The sequence below is a fragment of the Mchenga conophoros genome, linkage group LG3 (genome assembly GCF_057382185.1).
Source record: "Mchenga conophoros isolate Kocher_MC1m ecotype Shallow Benthic linkage group LG3, M_conophoros_male_GT1.1, whole genome shotgun sequence".
NCBI classification, from domain to species: Eukaryota; Metazoa; Chordata; class Actinopteri; order Cichliformes; family Cichlidae; genus Mchenga; species Mchenga conophoros.
In genome coordinates this window covers 63,875,738-63,897,233 of record NC_140528.1, presented here as the reverse complement: position 1 = coordinate 63,897,233, position 21,496 = coordinate 63,875,738, and the positions used below count along the sequence as shown (strand labels likewise).

At 41.4% G+C, this 21,496-nt stretch overlaps 1 protein-coding gene and 1 non-coding gene across 2 annotated transcripts; both read left to right on the top strand.

The window, feature by feature from the left end:
- The first annotated feature begins 43 nt into the window (after positions 1 to 43).
- Positions 44 to 19,055, top strand: gba2 (glucosidase, beta (bile acid) 2). Its single transcript, XM_085266574.1, has 18 exons — positions 44 to 584; positions 711 to 1,378; positions 5,966 to 6,057; positions 6,326 to 6,441; positions 7,176 to 7,394; positions 8,163 to 8,402; positions 8,584 to 8,686; positions 9,889 to 10,042; positions 11,396 to 11,521; positions 11,860 to 12,044; positions 12,354 to 12,458; positions 12,556 to 12,663; positions 13,048 to 13,199; positions 13,307 to 13,413; positions 15,450 to 15,592; positions 15,827 to 15,942; positions 16,828 to 17,019; positions 18,268 to 19,055. Exons 2-18 carry the CDS (start codon positions 1,185 to 1,187, stop codon positions 18,466 to 18,468), a joined length of 2,553 nt encoding a protein of 850 aa, XP_085122700.1. The 5' UTR covers positions 44 to 584; positions 711 to 1,184; the 3' UTR covers positions 18,469 to 19,055.
- Positions 19,056 to 20,274: 1,219 nt separating this feature from the next.
- On the top strand, positions 20,275 to 20,348 carry trnan-guu (transfer RNA asparagine (anticodon GUU)). Its single transcript has one exon. It is a non-coding gene; the product is annotated as a tRNA-Asn (tRNA).
- The last annotated feature ends 1,148 nt before the right edge of the window (positions 20,349 to 21,496 follow it).

Genomic DNA, 21,496 nt, shown 5'->3' with positions numbered 1-21,496 from the left:
TATTCATATTATACCATGCATACAGTGTCAAGTAGAACTTAAATGAATAGTTGAAGACCAGAATGACTCCACTCCCCCTTTTCCGTCTAAATGGCATGGTCTCCACCGGAGGCTTTTTTTTTTTTTGGCTTGCACTCTCGTTCCTACTATACCCAGAGTCAGCTTTGTCAGGCATTATTAACTGCTATTTATTACTCCGTGTAATCGTAACAGTTAACGCTTCCTCTGTTAGATCTAATAAAAAGTTAGTGCTCTGATTGAAGCTTGGCGCTATCGAGTTTAAAAAAAGGGGCGCTATCAGAACGTGGCTTGAGAATATTGATGCCTGATAGACAACGAAAGGGGCAAAGATTTCTCGATATCTATGACAGGCAAAAAGGTTTTGCATACTGGGCGCCGAGCTAGCAGAAGCTACAGGCACTTCACTGAGATCCGCTCGAGTCTGGATATGGATAACGCTGTCCCTCTGGCATTTTCAAACTCATTTTTATGCGTCTCTTGCTCTTAGAAGCGGGCTAACTTGTAAAGTCGCATTCTGTTGCACGGCTTTAAAGCAAAGAGGCGTTCCGTGGTCACCGTTTAAGGTGCGATTATATTGTGTGTTTTCGGCGTTGCAGCTAACCGGCTGTTACTTGATGTTGGCCCCCTGAATGTGCACAGTGTAAATGTGATTGCCGCATTTTAACCATTGCTTTTTGTTCTGTTCTTAGGTGTTCCGGCTAAAAAATTCTGCTGGTATTTCGCCGTCAGCTATCCATCCACCCATCCGTCGGTGCTGACAGCTGCATATCCACATCCGGACTCAGTGCTGAGGAGTGGGTGGGGAGGGGGTCGACCAAAACAGAAATCAAAGGGTGGGGGGTTGCATCAAGACGCCCATGAGGATATGAAAACACTGGATGAATGCTACAACTAAAGAATGGCACAGGAACTTCCAACTTAAATTTGGATTCATTCATTGAGCGAGCCTTAAGAGCTTATCAGTGGAGAACAGGTTTAACCCACTGGAATGACACCGGCGCTTTTATTACTCCTGAAACCTGTGACTGACTACCACATTAGTGGTTTTGGTCCGTGGTGAGGGCACTGTAAGCTGGCTCTGGCTACAATAGTTGTTGGCAACTCCCTGCTTGTAAGTGTTTCAAGACCTGAAGTTTCATTGTCATTGTTTAAAAGTCTGCAAAATGACTTCAGAGTGGAGTGAGAAATCCACAGCAGACCTCATGAGCAGGTATGTCTCCAAGGAAATGGGATACAATGTGCCCAAGGAAGGTTGGCGTATCTGTCTGGCGCACGAGTTCAAGGAGAAGAGAAAGCCCTTTCAAGCAAAAGACGTCTCTCTGGCCAACATCTGGGGGCATATCGGCCTTGGAGTCAGGTTAGATCTTTTTCTCAGCACACCCTGCCTGCTTCATGTTACACCTCAATGCAGCCAGCCTTTTTATTATTCACTTTACAATATTCATGTTAACATGGTGGAGAGCCATGGGAGGCATCAGACTATAGTGTCACGTTTCTCAGATCACACCTGAGCGCAAGCCTGCAAGTGCAGTGTTGACCTGAAAATGTTACTGGTGCTTCTCTGAAAATTAAGCATCAAGACGGCCAGCTGCAGGAGTCCATTTTTTTTTAGTTTCTTCTGCAGTGCTCCCAGCCCATCAGTTTAGTTTACTCTGGAGCAAAATCCCAAATGATGCTCACAAAAATCTTATTTACATAAGTTGAACTTTTTTGTTGCAATACATACAAGTTCAGCAGTAATGCAAAATGTTCTAAGGGTTTCCTGTGTTAATAAATATAGTAGTTAAACCTCTTTTCCTATGGTCTGTCAACTCTGGTTCCAGGTCAGTGCCAAGTTCAAAGTGCATGTCATTTATGGCTCTTTGACTTTAAAACCTCTGTAGCAATAAAGGCAGCGAGCGAGGTTAAGCATTCACCATCCCACAAACATGATCTTAATGCTCTTAATGTTGCCTCCACCTAGAAAGAAATATCCAGCCTGGCCTTCAACGCCTGTAGTGACTGTTTTTTCTGAAACCTGCTGATATCTGAGATGCAAAGTAGTACATTCTGCAGCTTTAGTGGACTGTACAGCCAGCTGTGGTACTGTTTAAATCCTGACAATGTGCCTTGACGAAGGAGTATGTGTCTGTCAGAGTGACTCTGCGAGGCTCACCAGTCATTAGGACTGCTCCTTGACTTGGGAAAGAAAAGAAAAGCTAGCTAGTTTCCCTACAACTTAATTGGCACACTGTGTGACACAGTGGACTGTTTTTCAGACTCACTGTGGAAAAGATGCCCGTTTGAGCTCACACAGCTTAGGTTGAGGTTCACAGACTGGTCTGCATTCATAGATCTGCACCAGAGTCTGGCCATTGTTTGCTTTTGTACAGAATAACAAAATCCTGACAATGGCCTACCCTGCTGTAGCTTCAAATAACATTGTTTAACAAATCCTTTTCACCCTGACTGGAGCTGTATTGATAGACCATTGTTCTACCTCTGGTTTGAACTCTGCTCTGAAGTTATTGTTTGGAACTACACTGTCATGCACAGCAGTTCTGCTGTTGCACAGGATCTTCCTCACAGCAAGTAGAAAGCTCTCTGTGGCTGAAACCTTAACAATAATTCTGGTCTGTTTCCTATTTTAATGCTGCACAAGTGTTGTTTGTAATTCAATTAAAAATGTATTCATATAGCTCACCTGACTGCAAACAATAACCGCAGATGGTTGCCCCTCCCTGAGCCTGGCTCTGCCCGAGGTTTCTTCCTGATAAAGAAAAGAGTTTTTTCTCCCCACTGTTAGATAAGATAAGATAAGATAAGATAAGATAAGATAAGATAACTCTTTATTGTCATTGCACAGTCATACATAGTACAGTAGTACAATGAAATTGGAAAAACTGTCCTACGTCAGCACCACATATAACACAACACGACACGATATGACACATCACAACGCAACAAACAACACAACACAGTATATTAACTTAGTATAAAAAAGAAGAATAAGTGTATGTGTATTGCACACTGTTATTATTGCACATTAATTATTATTGCACCTTGTTATAAATATAAATATTATTGTTATTGTTTTAAACATTGTTACCTCCCCCCTAAAAAAGTCCAGGGAGGTATCCAGTCAGGTCAGCTATTTACATTGATCAGGGCTATTGCCCTGTTGTAAAAGCTGTCCTTGAGTCTATTTGTTCGGGACCTCAGCAGCCTGAACCTCCTGCCAGACGGCAGCAGCTTAAACACCCGGTGTCCTGGGTGTGTGCAGTCCCGTAGGATGCTGCGTGCCCTCTTGAGACAGCGAGTGCTGTACAGGTCCTTCAGGGAGGGACGAGGATGTCCAATGATTTTTTGGGCCATGTTGATGACCCTCTGGAGTGCCTTTCTGTGTGCTGTGGTGCAGCTGGAGAACCACACACCGATGCAATATGTCAGCACACTTTCAATGGAGCAGCGGTAGAAGACGGTCAGCAGCTCCTTCTTCAGGTCCATTTTTCTGAGGATTCTCAGAAAGTGGAGACGCTGTTGGGCCTTCTTTAAGACCGCAGAGGTGTTAGAGCTCCATTGGAGGTCTGTGTCTATGTGCACACCCAGAAACTTGAAACTGGAGACCCTTTCCACGCACTCCCCGTTGATGCTGACAGGCTGCAGCTCGGACTTCCTCCTTCTGAAGTCAACTACCAGTTCTTTTGTCTTGGTGGTATTGAGGTCCAGGTTGTTGTCTGCACACCAATCTGACAGCCTCTGAACTTCAGCTCTGTACGCCGTCTCATCTCCCCCTGAGATGAGCCCCACCACGGTGGTATCATCTGCAAACTTGATGACTGTGTTGTCTGGGTGGGAACTAACACAGTCATGTGTGTACAGAGTGTACAGTAGGGGACTCAGTACACAGCCTTGTGGAGAGCCGGTGTTGAGGCTGAGGGCTGAGGAAAGATGAGGCCCCACTCTAACTCTCTGTACACGGTCTGAGAAGAAGTCTCTGATCCAGCGGCAGGTGGTGGAAGGAAGTCCAATTTCCAGCAGTTTAACTATTAGTCTGTCCGGGAGTATCGTATTGAAAGCAGAGCTAAAGTCACCAAAGAGCAGCCTGGCGTAACGGCCCTGCACTTCCAGGTGAGAGATGGTGGTGTGGAGCGTTGTAGCAATGGCATCTTCAGTTGATCTGTTAGCTCTGTATACAAACTGGAGCGGGTCAAGTGTGGGTGGCAAGCAGGACATGATGTGACGTCGGACCAGTTTCTCGAAGCACTTCATTATAACAGGTGTTAGAGCAACTGGTCGGTAGTCGTTGAGGCTGCTAATGTTAGTACGCTTTGGCAGTGGGACAATTGTGGCTGACTTTAGGCACGGCGGGATGCAGGACTGGGACAGTGAAGTGTTGAAGATCTTAGTGATGACCCCAGCCAGATGGTCTGCACACTCTTTTAGGACCTTTGCGGTTACCCCATCTGGTCCGGCGGCCTTCCTGGGGTTCACTGCCCTCAGTGTGCGCCTCACCTCATATTCCTGCACTATGAGGCTTGGGCTGCTGCTGTCCGATGTTTTTGCTGCTGCTGCCTCTGGTCCCTTCACCTCAAAGCGTGCGAAGAAGTGGTTCAGCTCCTCCGCAAGCTCCGCGTTACCCTCAGTCAACGTGGTATTGCCAGGTTTGTAGTTGGTTAAGTGCTGAACTCCCTGCCATACCTGTCGTGAGTTTTTGGTGCTGAAGTGGTCTTCGATCCTTCTCTTGTACGCTGCCTTGGCCTCTCTGATGCCTCTTTTCAACTCAGATCTGGCTGCACTGTACTGCATACCATCACCGGATCTAAAAGCGGTGTCACGTTGCTTCAGCAGGACCTGGACCTCTTTAGTCATCCAGGGTTTCTGGTTGGAATACACCCGGAGACGTTTGTCCACAGTGACACTGTTGACACAGAAGTTAATATATGAGAGCACTGATGTTGTGTGCTCTTCAAGGTCCTGATGTTCGAACACGCTCCAGTCCGTGTTTTCAAAACAGTCCTGTTGCCAAAGTGCTTGCTCATAGGAGTTCATATGATTTTTTTTGTTTTTTTTTGTTATCGTAGTCTTTACCTTAAAGTATAACTCGCCTGTTGAGGCAACTGTTGCTGTGATTTAGCTTTGTATAAATAAAATGGAATTGAAATGGAATGGGCTCAGCGGGGCAGTCATTTGCTGCGACCATTTGGGCTGAGGGGAGGGAGATGGAAGAAAAGACACACACTGTGGAAAATGATTTTAAATGAACAACTTCCTATATTAAAGACCACCTAAACTGACATCATAACGATGTAAAACATTAACCTTTATGACAAAGAACTGAGGTGGTCTTTTGTGCTAAAAAACTCATATTTGCAACTTGTGTGACATCCCATCATCGGGGTCTCTGCGACTCACCACCTTGGCTTAAAAAGGTATTCTTTGATGACTGCCACTGCAGATGCCTATATCTAAATGTATGTTAAATGTAACGAAGGCTCATGCTAAACAAACAGTCTTGTGCTATAGATCTTAGATCAGAGTGCAAACAGATTAATGACTCAACTCTCAGGCTCTGAAAGCAGTTTGAATTCTTTTGTAACGTGGCCTAATTATTTGACAATGTATTCTTGCTTGAAAGGAAGTGCGGGGCCCACCCACACATTTACACATGCTAGAATCCAACTGTCACTTCGACTACCTTTGCAGGCACTTCCGTTAAGCAGTTGCACAACTCTCTTTTTTTCTCACAGCATGCTGGTGTGTGCAAATTGTTTGATTCAGCTTTGGCTGAAAAGGTGCCTTTAACACAAAAACAAACGAGCAAGGAGAAAAGGCGTGCTCATGTGACTGACCTGGTAATTTTCTAAATCTCTGATTGTTAAAGCATTCCCAATCAATGCTCTTCAACAAAACCAGATCAGTGTCTCAGTATTTCTAGATATTCCTGTTGCTTGTGTTCATCCAGGTATCTAAAGTTTTGGTACAAGAAGACGCAGGTGGAAAAGAAGGCTCCGTTCATTGATATGTTTGGTGCCCAACCCTTACGCCAAATCTACGGTGAGTGTTTTTACAGACTGAGGCTCAAATTTTTTTTGCAACTTTTTTATGATAAATCTTAACATAAAACACAGTTCTGTTTACTTTAAATATAATCATGATCAATAGTGTGCAAACAAATTGGGATCATTGAGAACCTGTTGAAGTCTCACAGTAGGAAATACTTTGCAACCTCACGGAGAGCGACCAGTGTGTTTGTAGACTTTCCTGTCATGCTGCTTAGGATTATGCAGTTTTTGCAATGTTGACTCTGTTCTCTGATTTACAGGTGCTCCACTTGGCGGCATTGGAGGAGGTACCATCACAAGAGGTTGGAGGGGGGAGTTCTGCAGATGGCAACTTAATCCTGGGATGTACCACTACAAAACAGTCATACCCAATCAGGTGATTACAGTGGCTGACATGACAGGATGAATTCTGTAATGAACTGAAAAAACAAAAACAAATTGGATTACAATGCATTTTTGTTTCTTTGGAAGTCAGAAAATAATTTCCTCCTATTGCTGGCAGAGTCTCAGTTTACAAATAAGTACCTGCTTATCAGCTGGTGTAGATATCATAAAAACATAAAAAGCTGTACAATCCATTTTCTCATGCAGTAACTACATTGAGCTAGAATGTTTTGAGAGAGGGTGTGACTCCACGGTACTGGAACAACCCGCACACGTGTTTTTATTGTCACGAGCACTATTGTTGTCTTCATCTCAGTGTGCAAATGGCAGCTGGGAGCACTTTCGCCTTGAGAAATATCACAATGTAGAATGGCAAGGCAGACAAAGTAAGCACTTCCTTGCTTAGATGACATGAGAAAAATATTTGAGCTGTAACTTCAGTGGTCACTGGGAAACAAACTGCACTCGTAGAATCAGTCAAACCTGATTTTAAAAATGCTTAAAAGGTTTGGTGTATTTGCTCCAGGTTTTAAAAGCTTCTCATCAAGACTTTATGGCTTTACTAATAGCTTACATTTGGGCATCTCTGGCTAATGCCTACAACACTGAACAAACTGAGTTTTTTTTTTTTTTTGTAATGACTGTGCAAATGTTTTGTCTCCAAAGACATACCATAAAACGATTATCTGTCAACATGTCCCTCTTCTCATTTTTCTGTGTTCACAGTTCACTGTGTGTTTGCGTCATGAAGGAAAAACTGTTTACCAGCAGGTGTTATCTGTAGAGCGTCCACCTACATTACAAGGCTGGAACTGGGGCTACTGCGGGGAGTACGCCTTCTATCACGCCTTGTATCCTCGCGCCTGGACGGTTTACGACCTGCCAGGACAGAACGTCACCCTGACCTGCAGACAGATTTCCCCAGTCATCCCTCATGATTATCAGGTAACCTACAGTTGAACTCCCTCCTTTATTGCACTCAATTTGTAATTTTTACAAGGTAAAAAGCTGGTAAACTGCCGTTAAAGTGCTTAAAAAAAAGTCCACTATTACCCAACAAATCAAGTACACCAGCGGTCCCCAACCCCCGGGCCACGGGCCGGTACCGGTCCGTGAGTTGTTTGGTACTGGGCCGTGAGACTTGAGGCTCGGGTGGGAAATTTATGGTTTTCAGAGTTTTTACCGTTAACTCTGTTTCCCTCGGTCTTTCCTGTGTTGTAGTTGTATGTCTTGTGTAAATATTTATTTCAAAATGATACCATAGCGACCAGAGAGCATTAAGGCTCAGAGAAGAGGATGTTACTCTCAGTGTTGTTGGCGTGTTTCAGGAGGACGCTGCTAATAAAGTTACACAATTACACAGTGAATTTGTGCTTATTATTATATTTACAAAATACAGTTTTTATCTTGGTCGTATCATTTTATTTTGTTGTATTTAACTGCGACACCTTAAAGGCCCGTCCGTGAAAATATTGTCTGACATTAAACCGGTCCGTGGCACAAAAAAGCTTGGGGACTGCTGAACTACACCATACCACACCACGGTATTTATAAAAAAACAAACAGGGATGATCACAGGTGCTGCACAGTGAAACCACGCATAAAAAGACGGATGAACAGGATGTTCATTAGCAGATTATATGTTCTAATAAGGAATAATACTGATGTGTTAAGGTTAAGGTTAACTCATCATCTACATCTACATCCTCTCAGGACTCAAGTCTCCCAGTTGCAGTATTGGTGTGGGACATAGAGAACAAGAACGAGTACGATCTTGATGTCTCGATTATGTTTACCATGGTCAACGGATCAGGACAAAAGGACGACAAGTGTGGCGGACACTGGAATGAACCATTTCACCTGGAGAAGGAGGGGGAGGCGGTGTCTGGGGTCCTACTTCATCACTGTACTGCAGTGAACCCTTACACTCTGTGCATCGCAGCCCGAGAGCAGGTATGATTTTTAGCAGCTGTAAGAAGGTTTTTGTGCTAACTAGGCGTACAAGTATTTCCCTGGGAATGAACTCTGGACTTTTAACAATAGTCTCTGTTGTTTGGAAATGTAATCTGTTGGTATTAATGAGTATTAATCTTTAGATTTGCCAACAAGAGTGTGTTTGTGTGCACGTTACCAGTCTGACAGGGAGATCAGCCACCAGACAGCGTTCAGTCCAAAGGGACCCTGCTTCAGTCTGTGGAACGACCTCATCGATGATGGACGGCTGGACTCTCCTACAGGTCAACACTTAGAAAAATATACTGTGCAGAGAGGAGACGGATGTCTAAAAAGTAGAATGAAACAAGATTAATGCTAAATAAATCCCCACTGTGGCATTAAAATTAGTAGAAGAGAACACAAAATGTTTTATAGATTTTAGTGTAACCATATTTAAAGTAGCTTAAAAAGATGTGGAATGAAAGAAAACAGTAGTGTGTGTGAATCAAATTTTATTTGATTATAGTTATTTATTAAATTGTGAGTCATCTTTGCAGGCATACTTGCCAACCTTGAGACCTCAGAATTAGGGAGACATTCAAAAAAGAGGGGGAGGGGCATACATATACATATGCATACACATATACAAATTTTTTTTAAAGTAAGTTAAATGTCACCGTTATTAGCCTACTGTCCCCCAGCTGGGGCTGTCCAAATTCAGAGGCTGCATCCACCTGTGGATCCGAAAGCCGGGTAGGCCAGTAGTGAGTGACTGTGACGATCTCGCCTTTAGAATTACGTCATGAGCTCTCTTGGTGGAGTGAAACTCTGCTGTCTGCTCCTTGCTATCTAAATATAACCGGACGCTGACGTAAATTCTCGACTATCTTACACTTCTGTTTAATCAGTTTTCTGTTTGACGTTTATTCAGCTGTGTGAAAACCCGGAGGAACCCTCCTGAGGGATTAATAAAGATTTATTTAATCTAATCTAATAACTTTAATCTCAGCCAAACCGATTTACTCAGGAACAAATAAGAGTAATATTAAAACTAAGTAGCTTCCGCCATTGTTGGAAACTGGAATTGGCTGGGATGAATGAATGAATGAATTCTGGGATACGGTTTTTCATTTTTTTCATTTTTGTTCTCCGGGTGGAAAATCAGGAGAAATTTGGGAGAACGGTGGCTCTAGGAGATTTTCAGGAGGGTTACTGAAATTGGTGATTCTCCCGGAAAAATCGGGAGGGTTGGCATGTATGGTTGTAGGACAAATGGTCTTCTAAAGCCACATTCCAGTCCTCCAAGTACAACCCTGGATTAGTTTCATATCTTTTCTCACACTTGCTGTCATTTCTTTACTTTTCTCTCTTTAAAAAAACACAAAATTACTTTAAGACACTGAAAACAAATTATATTATTTTATTTTCGTTCTCTCTAAAGTCATCTCTGAAATATTAGAGTTTACAACAAGTCATTAACCTCTTGTCTGTCTTCCCTCTGCAGGATCCAGTCCACCAACAGTTAAAGAAGAAAAGGTAGCTGCGGCAGTAGCTGTGGGCTGCTCGGTGCCAGCTCAGGGCCATAACTCACTGGAGTTCTGCTTGGCCTGGGACATGCCCAAAATTACCTTTGGGTCTCGGGAGAAGGAGCACATGAGGTAGCTCAAACACAAAAAGGAAATACACAGACAGTATGTTGCTTTTATAAAAGACAAAAATGTCACCAAAATGTGCTGGAAGGCTTAATACTGCATTTTTCAACTATGGGCTACTTTGTAAAGAAGCACTTTATCTTTTTAGCGTGTTTCCTGTGTTGTGAGTCTTTGCTGTTGCTAAATGTAAAACAGCTTGTTTGAATTTTGCTTATTTATTATAACTACAGCAAAAAAGCATCTCTGAAGGTGATGGGCAACAAAATATACATTCATATATATTAGAGCAGGGCGATATGACCAAAAATATTTATCACGATATACATTTGAAAATTTGCGATAACGATATAACTGACGATATAATTGACACTAGACAAAGTACTTTACAACTCCACAACTTTATTTGTGCAAAAAAAAAAAAAATCAACGTATTTTCACTTAAACAAGCAGCTGTTTTTTATGTGCATTAAAGTTATATAAAAATTTTAAAATGCAAATTCCTTACTGACAGTTTAACCAAAAGGCATTTCCAGTGGGAATTGGCCAACATGTCCTCAGTATAACCATGTATAATATCCACAAAACTTAAAAAGAGGTTATACACACAATACGGTAATATTATGTTGAAGCACAGTACGTATCACTCTGCAAGGCTCCTGCCTACGATGGCTGTAACGCTCTGACAATCCATCAAGTGGTGCGGGTTCGTAGCTTAGCAAAGTCGTACTGAAACGTTTGACAGATTTTCGAGCGCCGTGTACATAAAATCGTTTCGAGGTCATTAAACACAACCAGAATTCATACATAAAGCACACGGGATTATAAGGTAAGGGGCACTGTCGATTTTCAGAAAAATCAAAGGATTGATTTAAAGTGTGCCGTATTTTCCAAAAAACACGGTAATAACGACGGCCCGCTAGCATGCTCTACCAAAAATAGTGCTTTGTTGTGTATCTGACGGACGAAAGCTAAACCAGTTCCACACCACTGAAGTTGCAGCATTTTTACAAACCAATTCTGGTTCATCCGTTTCATTCAACGACCGGCTTTCGCTCTTCTCATTCTGCGTCGCCGCCATGTGCGTATGAAAACAAAGGCACTGTGCATGCGCGTTCTACCCATATTCTATCGCCATATTTCATTTTCTCATCGTTGCCCAACATTATACCGGTATTACCGTGAACGGTATGATATGGCCCAGCCCTAATAAATACACACACACACACACACACACACACACACACACACACACACACACACACACACACACACACACACACACACACACACTGATTGTCTTGATGAGTGTGTAGGATTTTGAAACTTGGTTTTTTTTTAGTTTTTTTTTATTGTTTGCAGGCGATACACTCGTTACTTTGGGACCACAGGAGATGCATCCCCCTCACTCAGCCATTATGCCCTAACACACTACAAGCAGTGGGAGAAAAGCATTGAGGAGTGGCAGAGACCCATACTGCAGGACAGGTGCTTTATTGCCCGTTATTGCACTGTGGACAGATACAGTTTAATGGCAGAGTTTGCTTCTTGTAGTATATTTAGAAAGCCATTTGTGGTGTTTTAATTTGCTTCATTGAATTTATTGAGTACAATTTCTTCCTTATTGGGCTCTTTGTTTTGTCATAGTGTATTTTATTTTGTTGAGCTCTATATTTAACTAGCTTTATCTAAAATTAGATTTTATAGCACTGAAAGCTTTGCAGGTCAGAAACATCTACAGCTAATATTAAATAAATGTGGTATATTAGTTCAGAACCTCAGTAGCTAAGCACTTTTTTACTTTCTATGTCTCTCATGCGCTGCAGTTCTCTACCTTCCTGGTATAAGTCAGCACTGTTTAACGAGTTGTACTTTGTGGCGGATGGTGGGACCGTGTGGACGGAGATAATGGAGGATGTTGACATCAGTGGCGGCATACGTAGCGAGGACGGAGGTCTGCCAGCTCAACCCACTGTCATCAAGGAGTATGGACGTTTCGCTTACCTAGAAGGTAGGCAAGAAAAGGGGTGCAGGGAAGTTATGAAAAATGAAACTCATATCCTTCAACTGTGACATGTAGATGGTAACAATTAATTAAGTGCATACTAACATAAAAGTGTTACAGTTTAGCATTTGTTTTTTTGTTAAACAAAACATTTCCAGTTTTATGTTACTCTCACAGTCTGGGCTATTTTGTGTGTGTGTGTGTGTGTGTGTGTGTGTGTGTGTGTGTGTGTGTGTGTGTGTGTGTGTGTGTGTGTGTGTGTGTGTGTGTGTGTATATAAGCTTGTGCTTTGACCACACATTACCTGTTTTCTAGGTCAGGAGTACAGAATGTACAACACATATGATGTGCACTTCTACGCCTCTTTTGCACTTATCATGCTGTGGCCCAAACTTGCCTTGAGTTTGCAGTACGACATTGGTGAGTGTAGTGTGCATTTTTATCTGTGGTCTTAAGCTTGTGTGTTTCATAAAGAGCCATCCTAAGACCTAGTTTTACAGCATTACCCTCTTCTCAGCTGGCAGTGTGGTTCAGCAAGACCTCACGGAGAGACTCCACCTAATGAGCGGACTTTATTCTCCCATCAAAACCAAAAATGTGGTGCCTCATGACATCGGAGACCCAGGTATGACAAAAGCAAAAACCTTACTTACATTTTATTTCCAACAAAGGCCTGTTGGAAGCAGCATGTCTATGAAATGGAATGTAGAGAGCTGTGCAACACACTTTATTTATTAAATATGACACCCGACGATGTCACAGTCATGTTGTAACCGGATGATATTGTTATATTGTATTAAAATAATCTTAAATACCAGAGTTTTAGTATACCCCTTCCTTGCCCTTTGCGGGGAGTTGCAGTCTTTGAGTGCTCTTGTTAAAAAAATAAATAAAAGATTGATGGCTGGAGTACCTTTTAGGCAGTTATTTTTCAGTTCAGCCCTTAGCAGAATTAAAATCATCTTCCTGACACTTTCTATTATCGTTTCTTGAAACTTTTTTTCTTTAGATGACGAGCCCTGGGTGAGGGTGAATGCCTACCTCATTCATGACACCGCACACTGGAAGGACCTGAACCTGAAGTTTGTCCTGCAGGTATACAGGGACTTTCATCTTACCCAGGACAGGCAATACCTCCAGGACATGTGGCCCATCTGCCAGGTATAACTGGTGACATATTCTTAATTACACTGACTGCGAAGGATAATTCATTTTAGACATCGCATACAAAGGTGGATGTATATTAAATTTTTTTGTTTATCTATTAGGCAGTGATGGAGTCCGAGTTGAAATTTGACCTGGATGGAGATGGCCTAATAGAGAACTCTGGATATGCTGACCAGACCTATGATGGCTGGATAGTGACTGGACCAAGGTGAGAGTTGGACAATTAAAGTCATGTCAATTCAGTTTTATTTTTATTACTTAATGCCAAATCACAAAAACAGGCACCTCAAAATGTTGAATATTTTAAGGTAAAGACCATGCAGTAATAGAGAGAAACCACCAATGAGCAGATGACCCACTTTGAGCAACCACTTGGTGACAAATGAAAAGGGGAGGCAAAAAATCTTTTAACAGGAAGAAATCTCCATAAGAACCAGGCTCAGGGAGGGCAGCCATCTGCTGTAAGCAGTTAGCAATGAGAGGAGGGAGACGAGACAAAAGACACACTGTGGAAGACAGTCAGAGATTAATAATAACTAATGATTAAATGCTGAGTGATGTATAAACAGACAGAATGTCTTTATACACAAGTAAGAACACAGCAGCCCAGGCCTATTGCTGCATAATAGCATTATTGCACATGTGTATCACATCAATGATGTGTCTTTGTACTTGAAAACTGGGGGTCAGGGATGACCTGCGATGCAGAAGCTCCTCACAGATCTGAACTGGCTTCATTTGAGCTGGAAAATAAGGTTGTTTTTATTTTTCACTTGCTAATTTTGTGCTTCAAGATGACACTGAAAGAAAGTAGGCAAAGTACTAAACACACATCAGATGTACTAGTCCATTTTTTTAAATCTTGAAAGTTGTTGATTTTTGTTTTGTTTTGCAAGATGAATTCAGGAGTAGTAATTTTGAAATTTATACTGGCCAAACACTTAATTGGGTACACCACCAGCAACCTGAACTGTTGATACAAGGCAAGATGGAGCTATCCTTCCATGCTGATTTTTTGTGTTTGTTTGTTTCAACATTTTTATTTTAAACTTTAAATGTAAACAAAACAAGAAAATCAACATTTATCAAACTTGTATTTCATTCTGTACCTCAAGTTTCAGAAAGCCAGCTGGTGAAAGGAGACCAAATACAGTTATACTGTAGTTTGTCTAACAGACCATGAGTCACTTTTTCGTAGGATGTTTAACCAACGTCATTAACCATTCTTCAAAGGAAGGGGGCACTTTTCCTGGTCTTTCCTGGTCTTAGCAAGACCCGTTTAGCCTTGGTAAGAGGCAGGATGATGCTTTTTTTATATGGGGGGAGAAGTCGCAGTCAGAATGTTCTATGGTTATACTAACCATGGAAAGTTTTGGTGAGACGCGAAATGTTCTTTTCAGAACACTGAAAATGACCTCCAGGATATTTTCCCACCAGTCCCAAAGTGCTGGATAGCTCCATAGAATATGTAGAATCAAGGCACTCTGGCCATCACATCTCCAGCAATTGTCCATAGGAATCAAGGTTCATTTGTGCAACTGTTGCAGTGTTCAATACCACCTGTGGATTATCTTTAACTGGATGAATCTTCTGCCTATCTCCTTATACATGGTAATAATATTATGAAGACATGACTCCCATTCAGCTGGAGAAATGTCCACTGCCAGATCTTGGGCCTAGCAACCTTTAACGTTGGAAAGAGGGTCAGCTATCTGATCTTGCATTAAATGGTAGATCTTAGGGGTAATACCTTTACCTGGGACTTCCCAGCTATTTCAATAAAGAACTGCACATTTGGACATATCTCCAGAATCAATTGTGCTCCAAATTTTATATAGCTCAACAATCTGATTGAAGCCCAGGAAATGGTTTGTTCTGCAATAAAATAAATATGATACATAGAGGATGCCTGCCTTCCATGCTTTTTACACCAAATTCAGAGCCTGCCATCTGAATGTTGCAACAGAAATTGAGACTACTCAGACCAGGTTTCTCTTGTATACCATCAGTAATTTAAGCATATTCGTAATAATTTGGCTTTTAATCAAATATAGTGAGAATAAAATTTAGAGACACATATTTTGGCTTTACATGCAAAGGTTTTGGGTAAATCTAAGTACTGAATCAGACTTGATAACCAGATTTTTCTTTTATGTGGTCCAAAGTAGTTTGCATCTAACAAAGAAGTAATATTAGTAAAAAAATATTGACTCCAGTATAATTTTTTTTAATTTGTATTTTTAGTGCCTACTGTGGTGGTATGTGGGTGGCATCGCTCTGTGTGATGTGTAAAATGGCCAGACTGTTGGACAGCGAGGAGTTGTACCGTCACTACAAAGACCTGTTGGACAGAGGCAGTGCTGCTTTTGAGAAACTACTGTGGAACGGTGAGTCCAAACAATGTAGTCCTGACTTAAAATGTAATTCTTATGTTTTGGTCAGTGATGATGATAAAAGGCACAAACAAATGCTTATTCTTAGGCTGGTAATAAAAAGTAATGTGTGGCTGGTATTCAAAGATGTCACATCTGTTTTTAGCTATTTTTAAATAATGTTTGACAGTGGACTGCTTGAAGACCTAAAGTGACTTCCCTTTTTGTTTCTCATCCCATCAAACACAGGCAAATACTACAACTATGACAGCAGTGGGAGAGATCTTTCTAACAGTGTCATGTCGGACCAGTGTGCTGGCCACTGGTTCCTGAGAGCATCTGGGCTGGGAGACGGAGAATTTCAGGCAAGTCTTTTATTGAGCTAGCATTAGTGTTCAGTTCAAGAGCGGTGCTTGTAAAAATGTGTTTATTATTTTATTGTTGTTTTGTGCTCTAGACTTTTGCAAGCTTAATGTGGGAGGAGCTAAATTGAAACATGTACACCAGAGTGGAGGAAATCTTTCCTAATCCTTCTGGAAAAATCACACCTTGCTGGAAACTGTTGTTAAAGTAAAGCTCATTCAGAGTTTAAAAATGTTCAAACTTCATTTCCAAGCCACTTTATACTGGAGAAACCCCCAACAATCAAACGAATCTCTGTGGTAACAGTGGGAAGGAAAAACTCCCATTTAACAGGACGAAACCTCCAACAGAACCAGGCTCACGATGAAATATTTCATCACTCATCCTAGTGATTTCTCCCACTAAAAACTCTACATTTAGATGAATAGAATCAACTTTCAGTTTTCTATTCAAGATTTTTTTTTTTAATCTTAATATTTTAAATTCCATTCTGAATTTAACAGGATGCCATGAAGAGAAGCTATTATGGGAGGAATGTCTTTTTATGTCCGGAAGATTGAAGGGAACGCTTGGGTTTTGACATTAAATGACTAGGCCTAAGTTTGACACATTTTGTAGCTGAAAAGCCACAACAGCTCTGACTTTACATTATTGATTTAAACTATCAAAAGATGTTGGGTTTTTTTTAATGGTTTCTTTTTTTAATTGTAATGCCTGCACTGTACTAACTCCCTAAAAACGAATTAAAAATAAGTACAATTGCAAATAAATAAAACATAATATCATGTCTTTTCTGTCTGCGGGACTCCAGAATACATGTATGTTACTCGAGGAATGTTTCTGAAGGAAGTTATATGGGTTAATCATTGCTTCTTCTCTTCTTTTAGGCCTTTCCAAAAGAAAAGATCCAAAGTGCACTAAAATCTGTGTTTGACTTGAATGTAATGAGCTTTGCTGGAGGCCAGATGGGGGCAGTCAATGGCATGCGCCCTGAAGGAGTCCCTGATCGCTCCAGTGTTCAGTCTGATGAAGTGTGGATTGGAGTTGTATACGGTCTGGCAGCCACAATGATCCATGAGGTATGATCGATCTATCAATCTTCATCTTTTCTCTTTTTCTTATATCATTTTTTTAAAAGCAGCATTTTCAAAATGTCACTCTGGGTCATGGATACACTGGACAGTTGTTCAGTCAGCAGGGATCATATGTACCTACACGTTTGATTTGTTGGATTTTTATGCTGGATGCCCTTCCTGATGCAACCTCCAAAGGGATTTGTCTCCTCCTGGGATCAAACCAGGGATCTTTTGCTTGTTAGGTGAATGTGTATACCAGCTCAAAATAACTAATAAAATAAAATAATCATATAGTGACGATCACAAAATACATAAATTCTTTTTTTTGTTTCTTTTTGTTTCTTTCTTTTTTCTTTTTTTCCCCAACAAAACACGTGAAGTGCTTTTTTCTTGCTTTTATAACAAGCTAAGGAGTTACTGGAATTGATAAACGGGTTTCTGTTAAAGCAGAAACCTGTTTATGTTATGGAATACTTTTTGATTCATGTGATTGTTTCCTGATTTCTAATGCAGTCTTTTTACTTAAATCTCAGCAAAGAGGCAATTAAGTGTCTTCTATGAAAATGTCTCAGTTACACAGGCCTAAAGACTGGTCGGCAACCCCCTGGCAACCGCTAGTCACTAGAGCGATTGCTGGAGGGACCGTGGAAGTGGTGTTGTTGTTGTTGATTTTTGTAGCCATTTAAAAAAATTGTGGTTTTGATTTTTGTGGCATGGAGTCTGACAACATCACATGTTGTCATGTTGTTCTACCTGCTCGGATTGCTTAGAATCCTGTCTGAGCAGGTACTATTTTTGTACCTGGTACCAGGTACTATCACCTAATGGAAAACCCTTAAAACTGTGGCAACCTGTGCCAAGTCGATCCAAGTGAGTGCTAATGAAAAAGGGGCTTTAGTTTCACTCCTGCTCAGTGTGTGTTTTCAGATATGTTGGTGCCTTTCTCAGGCAACCGTGAAAATCTGCTAGAGGCCAGAGCAATCATTAGGTTTTTGTTGCAGGGCCCTTTTTGTGACCATACCCAGCAACCAATAGCCATCCACTCAGGAGATGGTGATTTACATAGTGACAAGAGGTTGCCCATCAGTTTCTAGCCATGTGTGACTGAGGTACAAGCTGCACAATTAACATTTACTACCCTAAAAGTGACTTGATAATACTTGACAGTGTGGGTGTTTCTAAAGTTGTGGAGATATTGTGATCCTGAATTAAACACTACCTCAAGCCTGCAACTATTTGCCTTTTCCTCAGGGAATGCAGGAGGAAGGTATGCGTACAGCGGAGGGCTGCTACCGGACGGTGTGGGAGAAGCTGGGCATGGCCTTTCAGACCCCAGAAGCCTACTGTGAGAAGAATATCTATCGTTCTCTAGCCTACATGAGGCCTCTGAGCATTTGGGCCATGCAGCTCGCCCTGAACACTTCACAGAAGGATCAGACCACAACAGCTTAGACTGGAGTCACATACTGAACTAAGACCCGAGTCATTACAGGAGGGAACAGGAGTTCCTAGAAACTCCGCTGTAGCCACCACTTTGATCTGGACTGACACTTTGAGGTGCTGTTTAACTGTTTACAGACCCAGAATTAAATTTTCCCAAGTTTGTTTCACTGTAAATGTTTGAGGCTATGGTACCGGATTGTACATTTTCCTCTACAAAGACAGTAGGTGTGAAATAGTGATCATATTGTTAGGCAAGCACATTTGATTTTCTTTCTGTGTATGAAGTGTTAGCCAGGTAATAGCAAAAAATAAATGAATAAATCATAGCCTGTGTCTATTAAACACATTACTTTGTTACAGAACATCAAAATACTGTTTGCATACACATAAAAAAGCAAACACTACACTTCGCTGTTCACAGTCATGGCTATAATACCTGCAACATGTTTATTATCTGATTTTCTTTATCCCCTCCCTTCATCCCAACTTGATTGCTGTACTAAGTGGTGTAATTTTTGATGAGTGGTTTTGGAGATTAAGCCTGTAGTGAAAAAAAAGATTTTATATATATATATATATATATATATATATATATATATATATATATATATATATATATATATATATATATATATATATATATATATATATATATATAATTTTTTTTTTTTTTTTTTTTTTTTTTTTTTTATATAGAATTTGGTGCATTCTTGTATGTTGACCAACTATATCTACAGTATATAAATGTGGCAGCAAAATTTTCCGTTTTGTAAAAATAGAATATTCATGACAATCATGCTGAATAAATGACTGAATAACATACAAGGAGATATTTGTTTTCCTTTTAATTAAGTATAGTTGGGTATATCTTTAAAACAGAATTATTTTTTTATTTATTTACATGTTTACTGAAAAATCTTTTGATTAAAGCCTCTCACCTTTTGCTTCAAAGGATGCACATTTAAATTGGATGAAGTGTTTAGGTTGTTCAGCTCCTTAACATTTGGATGTTGTGGCGCAATCGGTTAGCGCTTTCGCTTGTTAACCAAAAGGTTGGTGGTTCAAGCCCACCCAGGGACGATATCACTATTATTGCCAGGTGATGCAGAACGCTGCACAAACGTGCAGTGCAACTACTTCCTCGGAAAGCACTGGTGTTGTTTCACAATAGCGTCCATGCTAGACGCTGTCGTTTGATGAACGCAGTCAACCGTTTTATCAAGGGTGATATGCTTATTTGGATTGGTGTTGTTTGTCCGCAACTGCATACTGACTGCCACCCACGGACCATATAACTATTACTGCCAGGTAATGCAGAACGCTGCAAAAATGTGCAGTGCAGCTGCTGCCTCAGAATGCGATAGTGTTGTTTCACAATACTCTCAATGCTAGACTTGGTCGTTTGATGAACGCAGTCAACCGTTTTATCAAGGGTGATATGCATCTTTGGGGTGGTGTTGTTCGTCTGCAACTGCATACTTACTGCCAAGTTCATTACCCACCAGTCACATATTTTAAACAATCAAGGCGGTATGGAGAGGAAGTACCAGAGCACCTCCATCCAGCCACCCGATCCTCTCTCGACGCCCCTGCTTGGCTTTATTCAGTCTCTGTTGCACAATCGTTTACCCCACAACCAAAACGACCGGAACACCCTCCCCCAGTCCCCCGTCCAGTCTCGACACCTGTGGGTACGCGTTGTCAATCTCTGTGGCGCAATCGGTTAGCGCGTTCGGCTATTAACAACCAAAAACACCGGAACACCCTCCCCCAGTCCCCCGTCCAGTCTCGACACCTGTGGGTTACGCGTTGTCAGTCTCTGTGGCGCAATCGGTTAGCGCGTTCGCCTGTTAACCGAAAGGTTGGTGGTTCAAGCCCACCCAGGGACGATATCGCTGTTATTGCCAGGTAATGCAGAATGCTGCACAAATGTGCAGTGCGACTGTTACAGTGGGGCAAAAAAGTATTTAGTCAGCCACCGACTGTGCAAGTTCCCCCACTTAAAATGATGACAGAGGTCAGTAATTTGCACCAGAGGTACACTTCAACTGTGAGAGACAGAATGTGAAAAAAAAATCCATGAATTCACATGGTAGGATTTGTAAATAATTTATTCGTAAATTAGGGTGGAAAATAAGTATTTGGTCACCTCAAACAAGGAAAATCTCTGGAATCTCTGAAACATCATGCTATGGGGCTGTTTTTCTGCCAAGGGGACAGGACGACTGATCCGTGTTAAGGACAGAATGAATGGGGCCATGTATCGTGAGATTTTGAGCCAAAACCTCCTTCCATCAGTGAAAACTTTGAAGATGAAACGAGGCTGGGTCTTCCAACATGACAATGATCCAAAACACACCGCCCGGGCAACAAAGGAGTGGCTCCGTAAGAAGCATTTGAAAGTCCTGGAGTGGCCTAGCCAGTCTCCACACCTCAACCCCATAGAAAATCTGTGGCGGGAGTTGAAAGTCCGTGTTGCTCGGCAACAACCCCAAAACATCACTGCTCTCGAGAAGATCTGCATGGAGGAATGGGCCAAAATACCAGCTACTGTGTGTGCAAACCTGGTAAAGACCTATAGTAAACGTTTGACCTCTGTTATTGCCAACAAAGGTTATGTTACAAAGTATTGAGTTGTATTTTTGTTATTGACCAAATACTTATTTTCCACCCTGATTTATGAATAAATTCTTTACAAATCCTACCATGTGGATTCATGGATTTTTTTTTCACATTCTGTCTCTCACAGTTGAAGTGTACCTCTGGTGCAAATTACTGACCTCTGTCATCATTTTAGGTGGGGGAACTTGCACAATCGGTGGCTGACTAAATACTTTTTTGCCCCACTGTATAACACTTATGTTTGTTATACCATGTTTTAACCAAGCATGTTATAACCAAGCATGTTATAACCATGTTATAATCAACCAGTTATAATCAGGACGGTCATTTGATGAACGCAGTCAACCGTTCTATCAAGGGTGATATGCATCTTTCGGGTGGTGTTGTTCGTCCGCAACTGCATTCTTACTGCCAA

What these genes read in the sequence shown, in the direction of transcription:
- gba2 (XM_085266574.1), top strand. Translation starts at nt 1,185, where the DNA reads ATGACTTCAGAGTGGAGTGAGAAATCCACAGCAGACCTCATGAGCAGG. An exon ending in AAACAGTCATACCCAATCAG is followed by an intron (nt 6,442 to 7,175) that starts GTGATTACAGTG and finishes CTGTGTTCACAG; the next exon opens with TTCACTGTGTGTTTGCGTCA. An exon ending in TGAGAAACTACTGTGGAACG is followed by an intron (nt 15,593 to 15,826) that starts GTGAGTCCAAAC and finishes CATCAAACACAG; the next exon opens with GCAAATACTACAACTATGAC.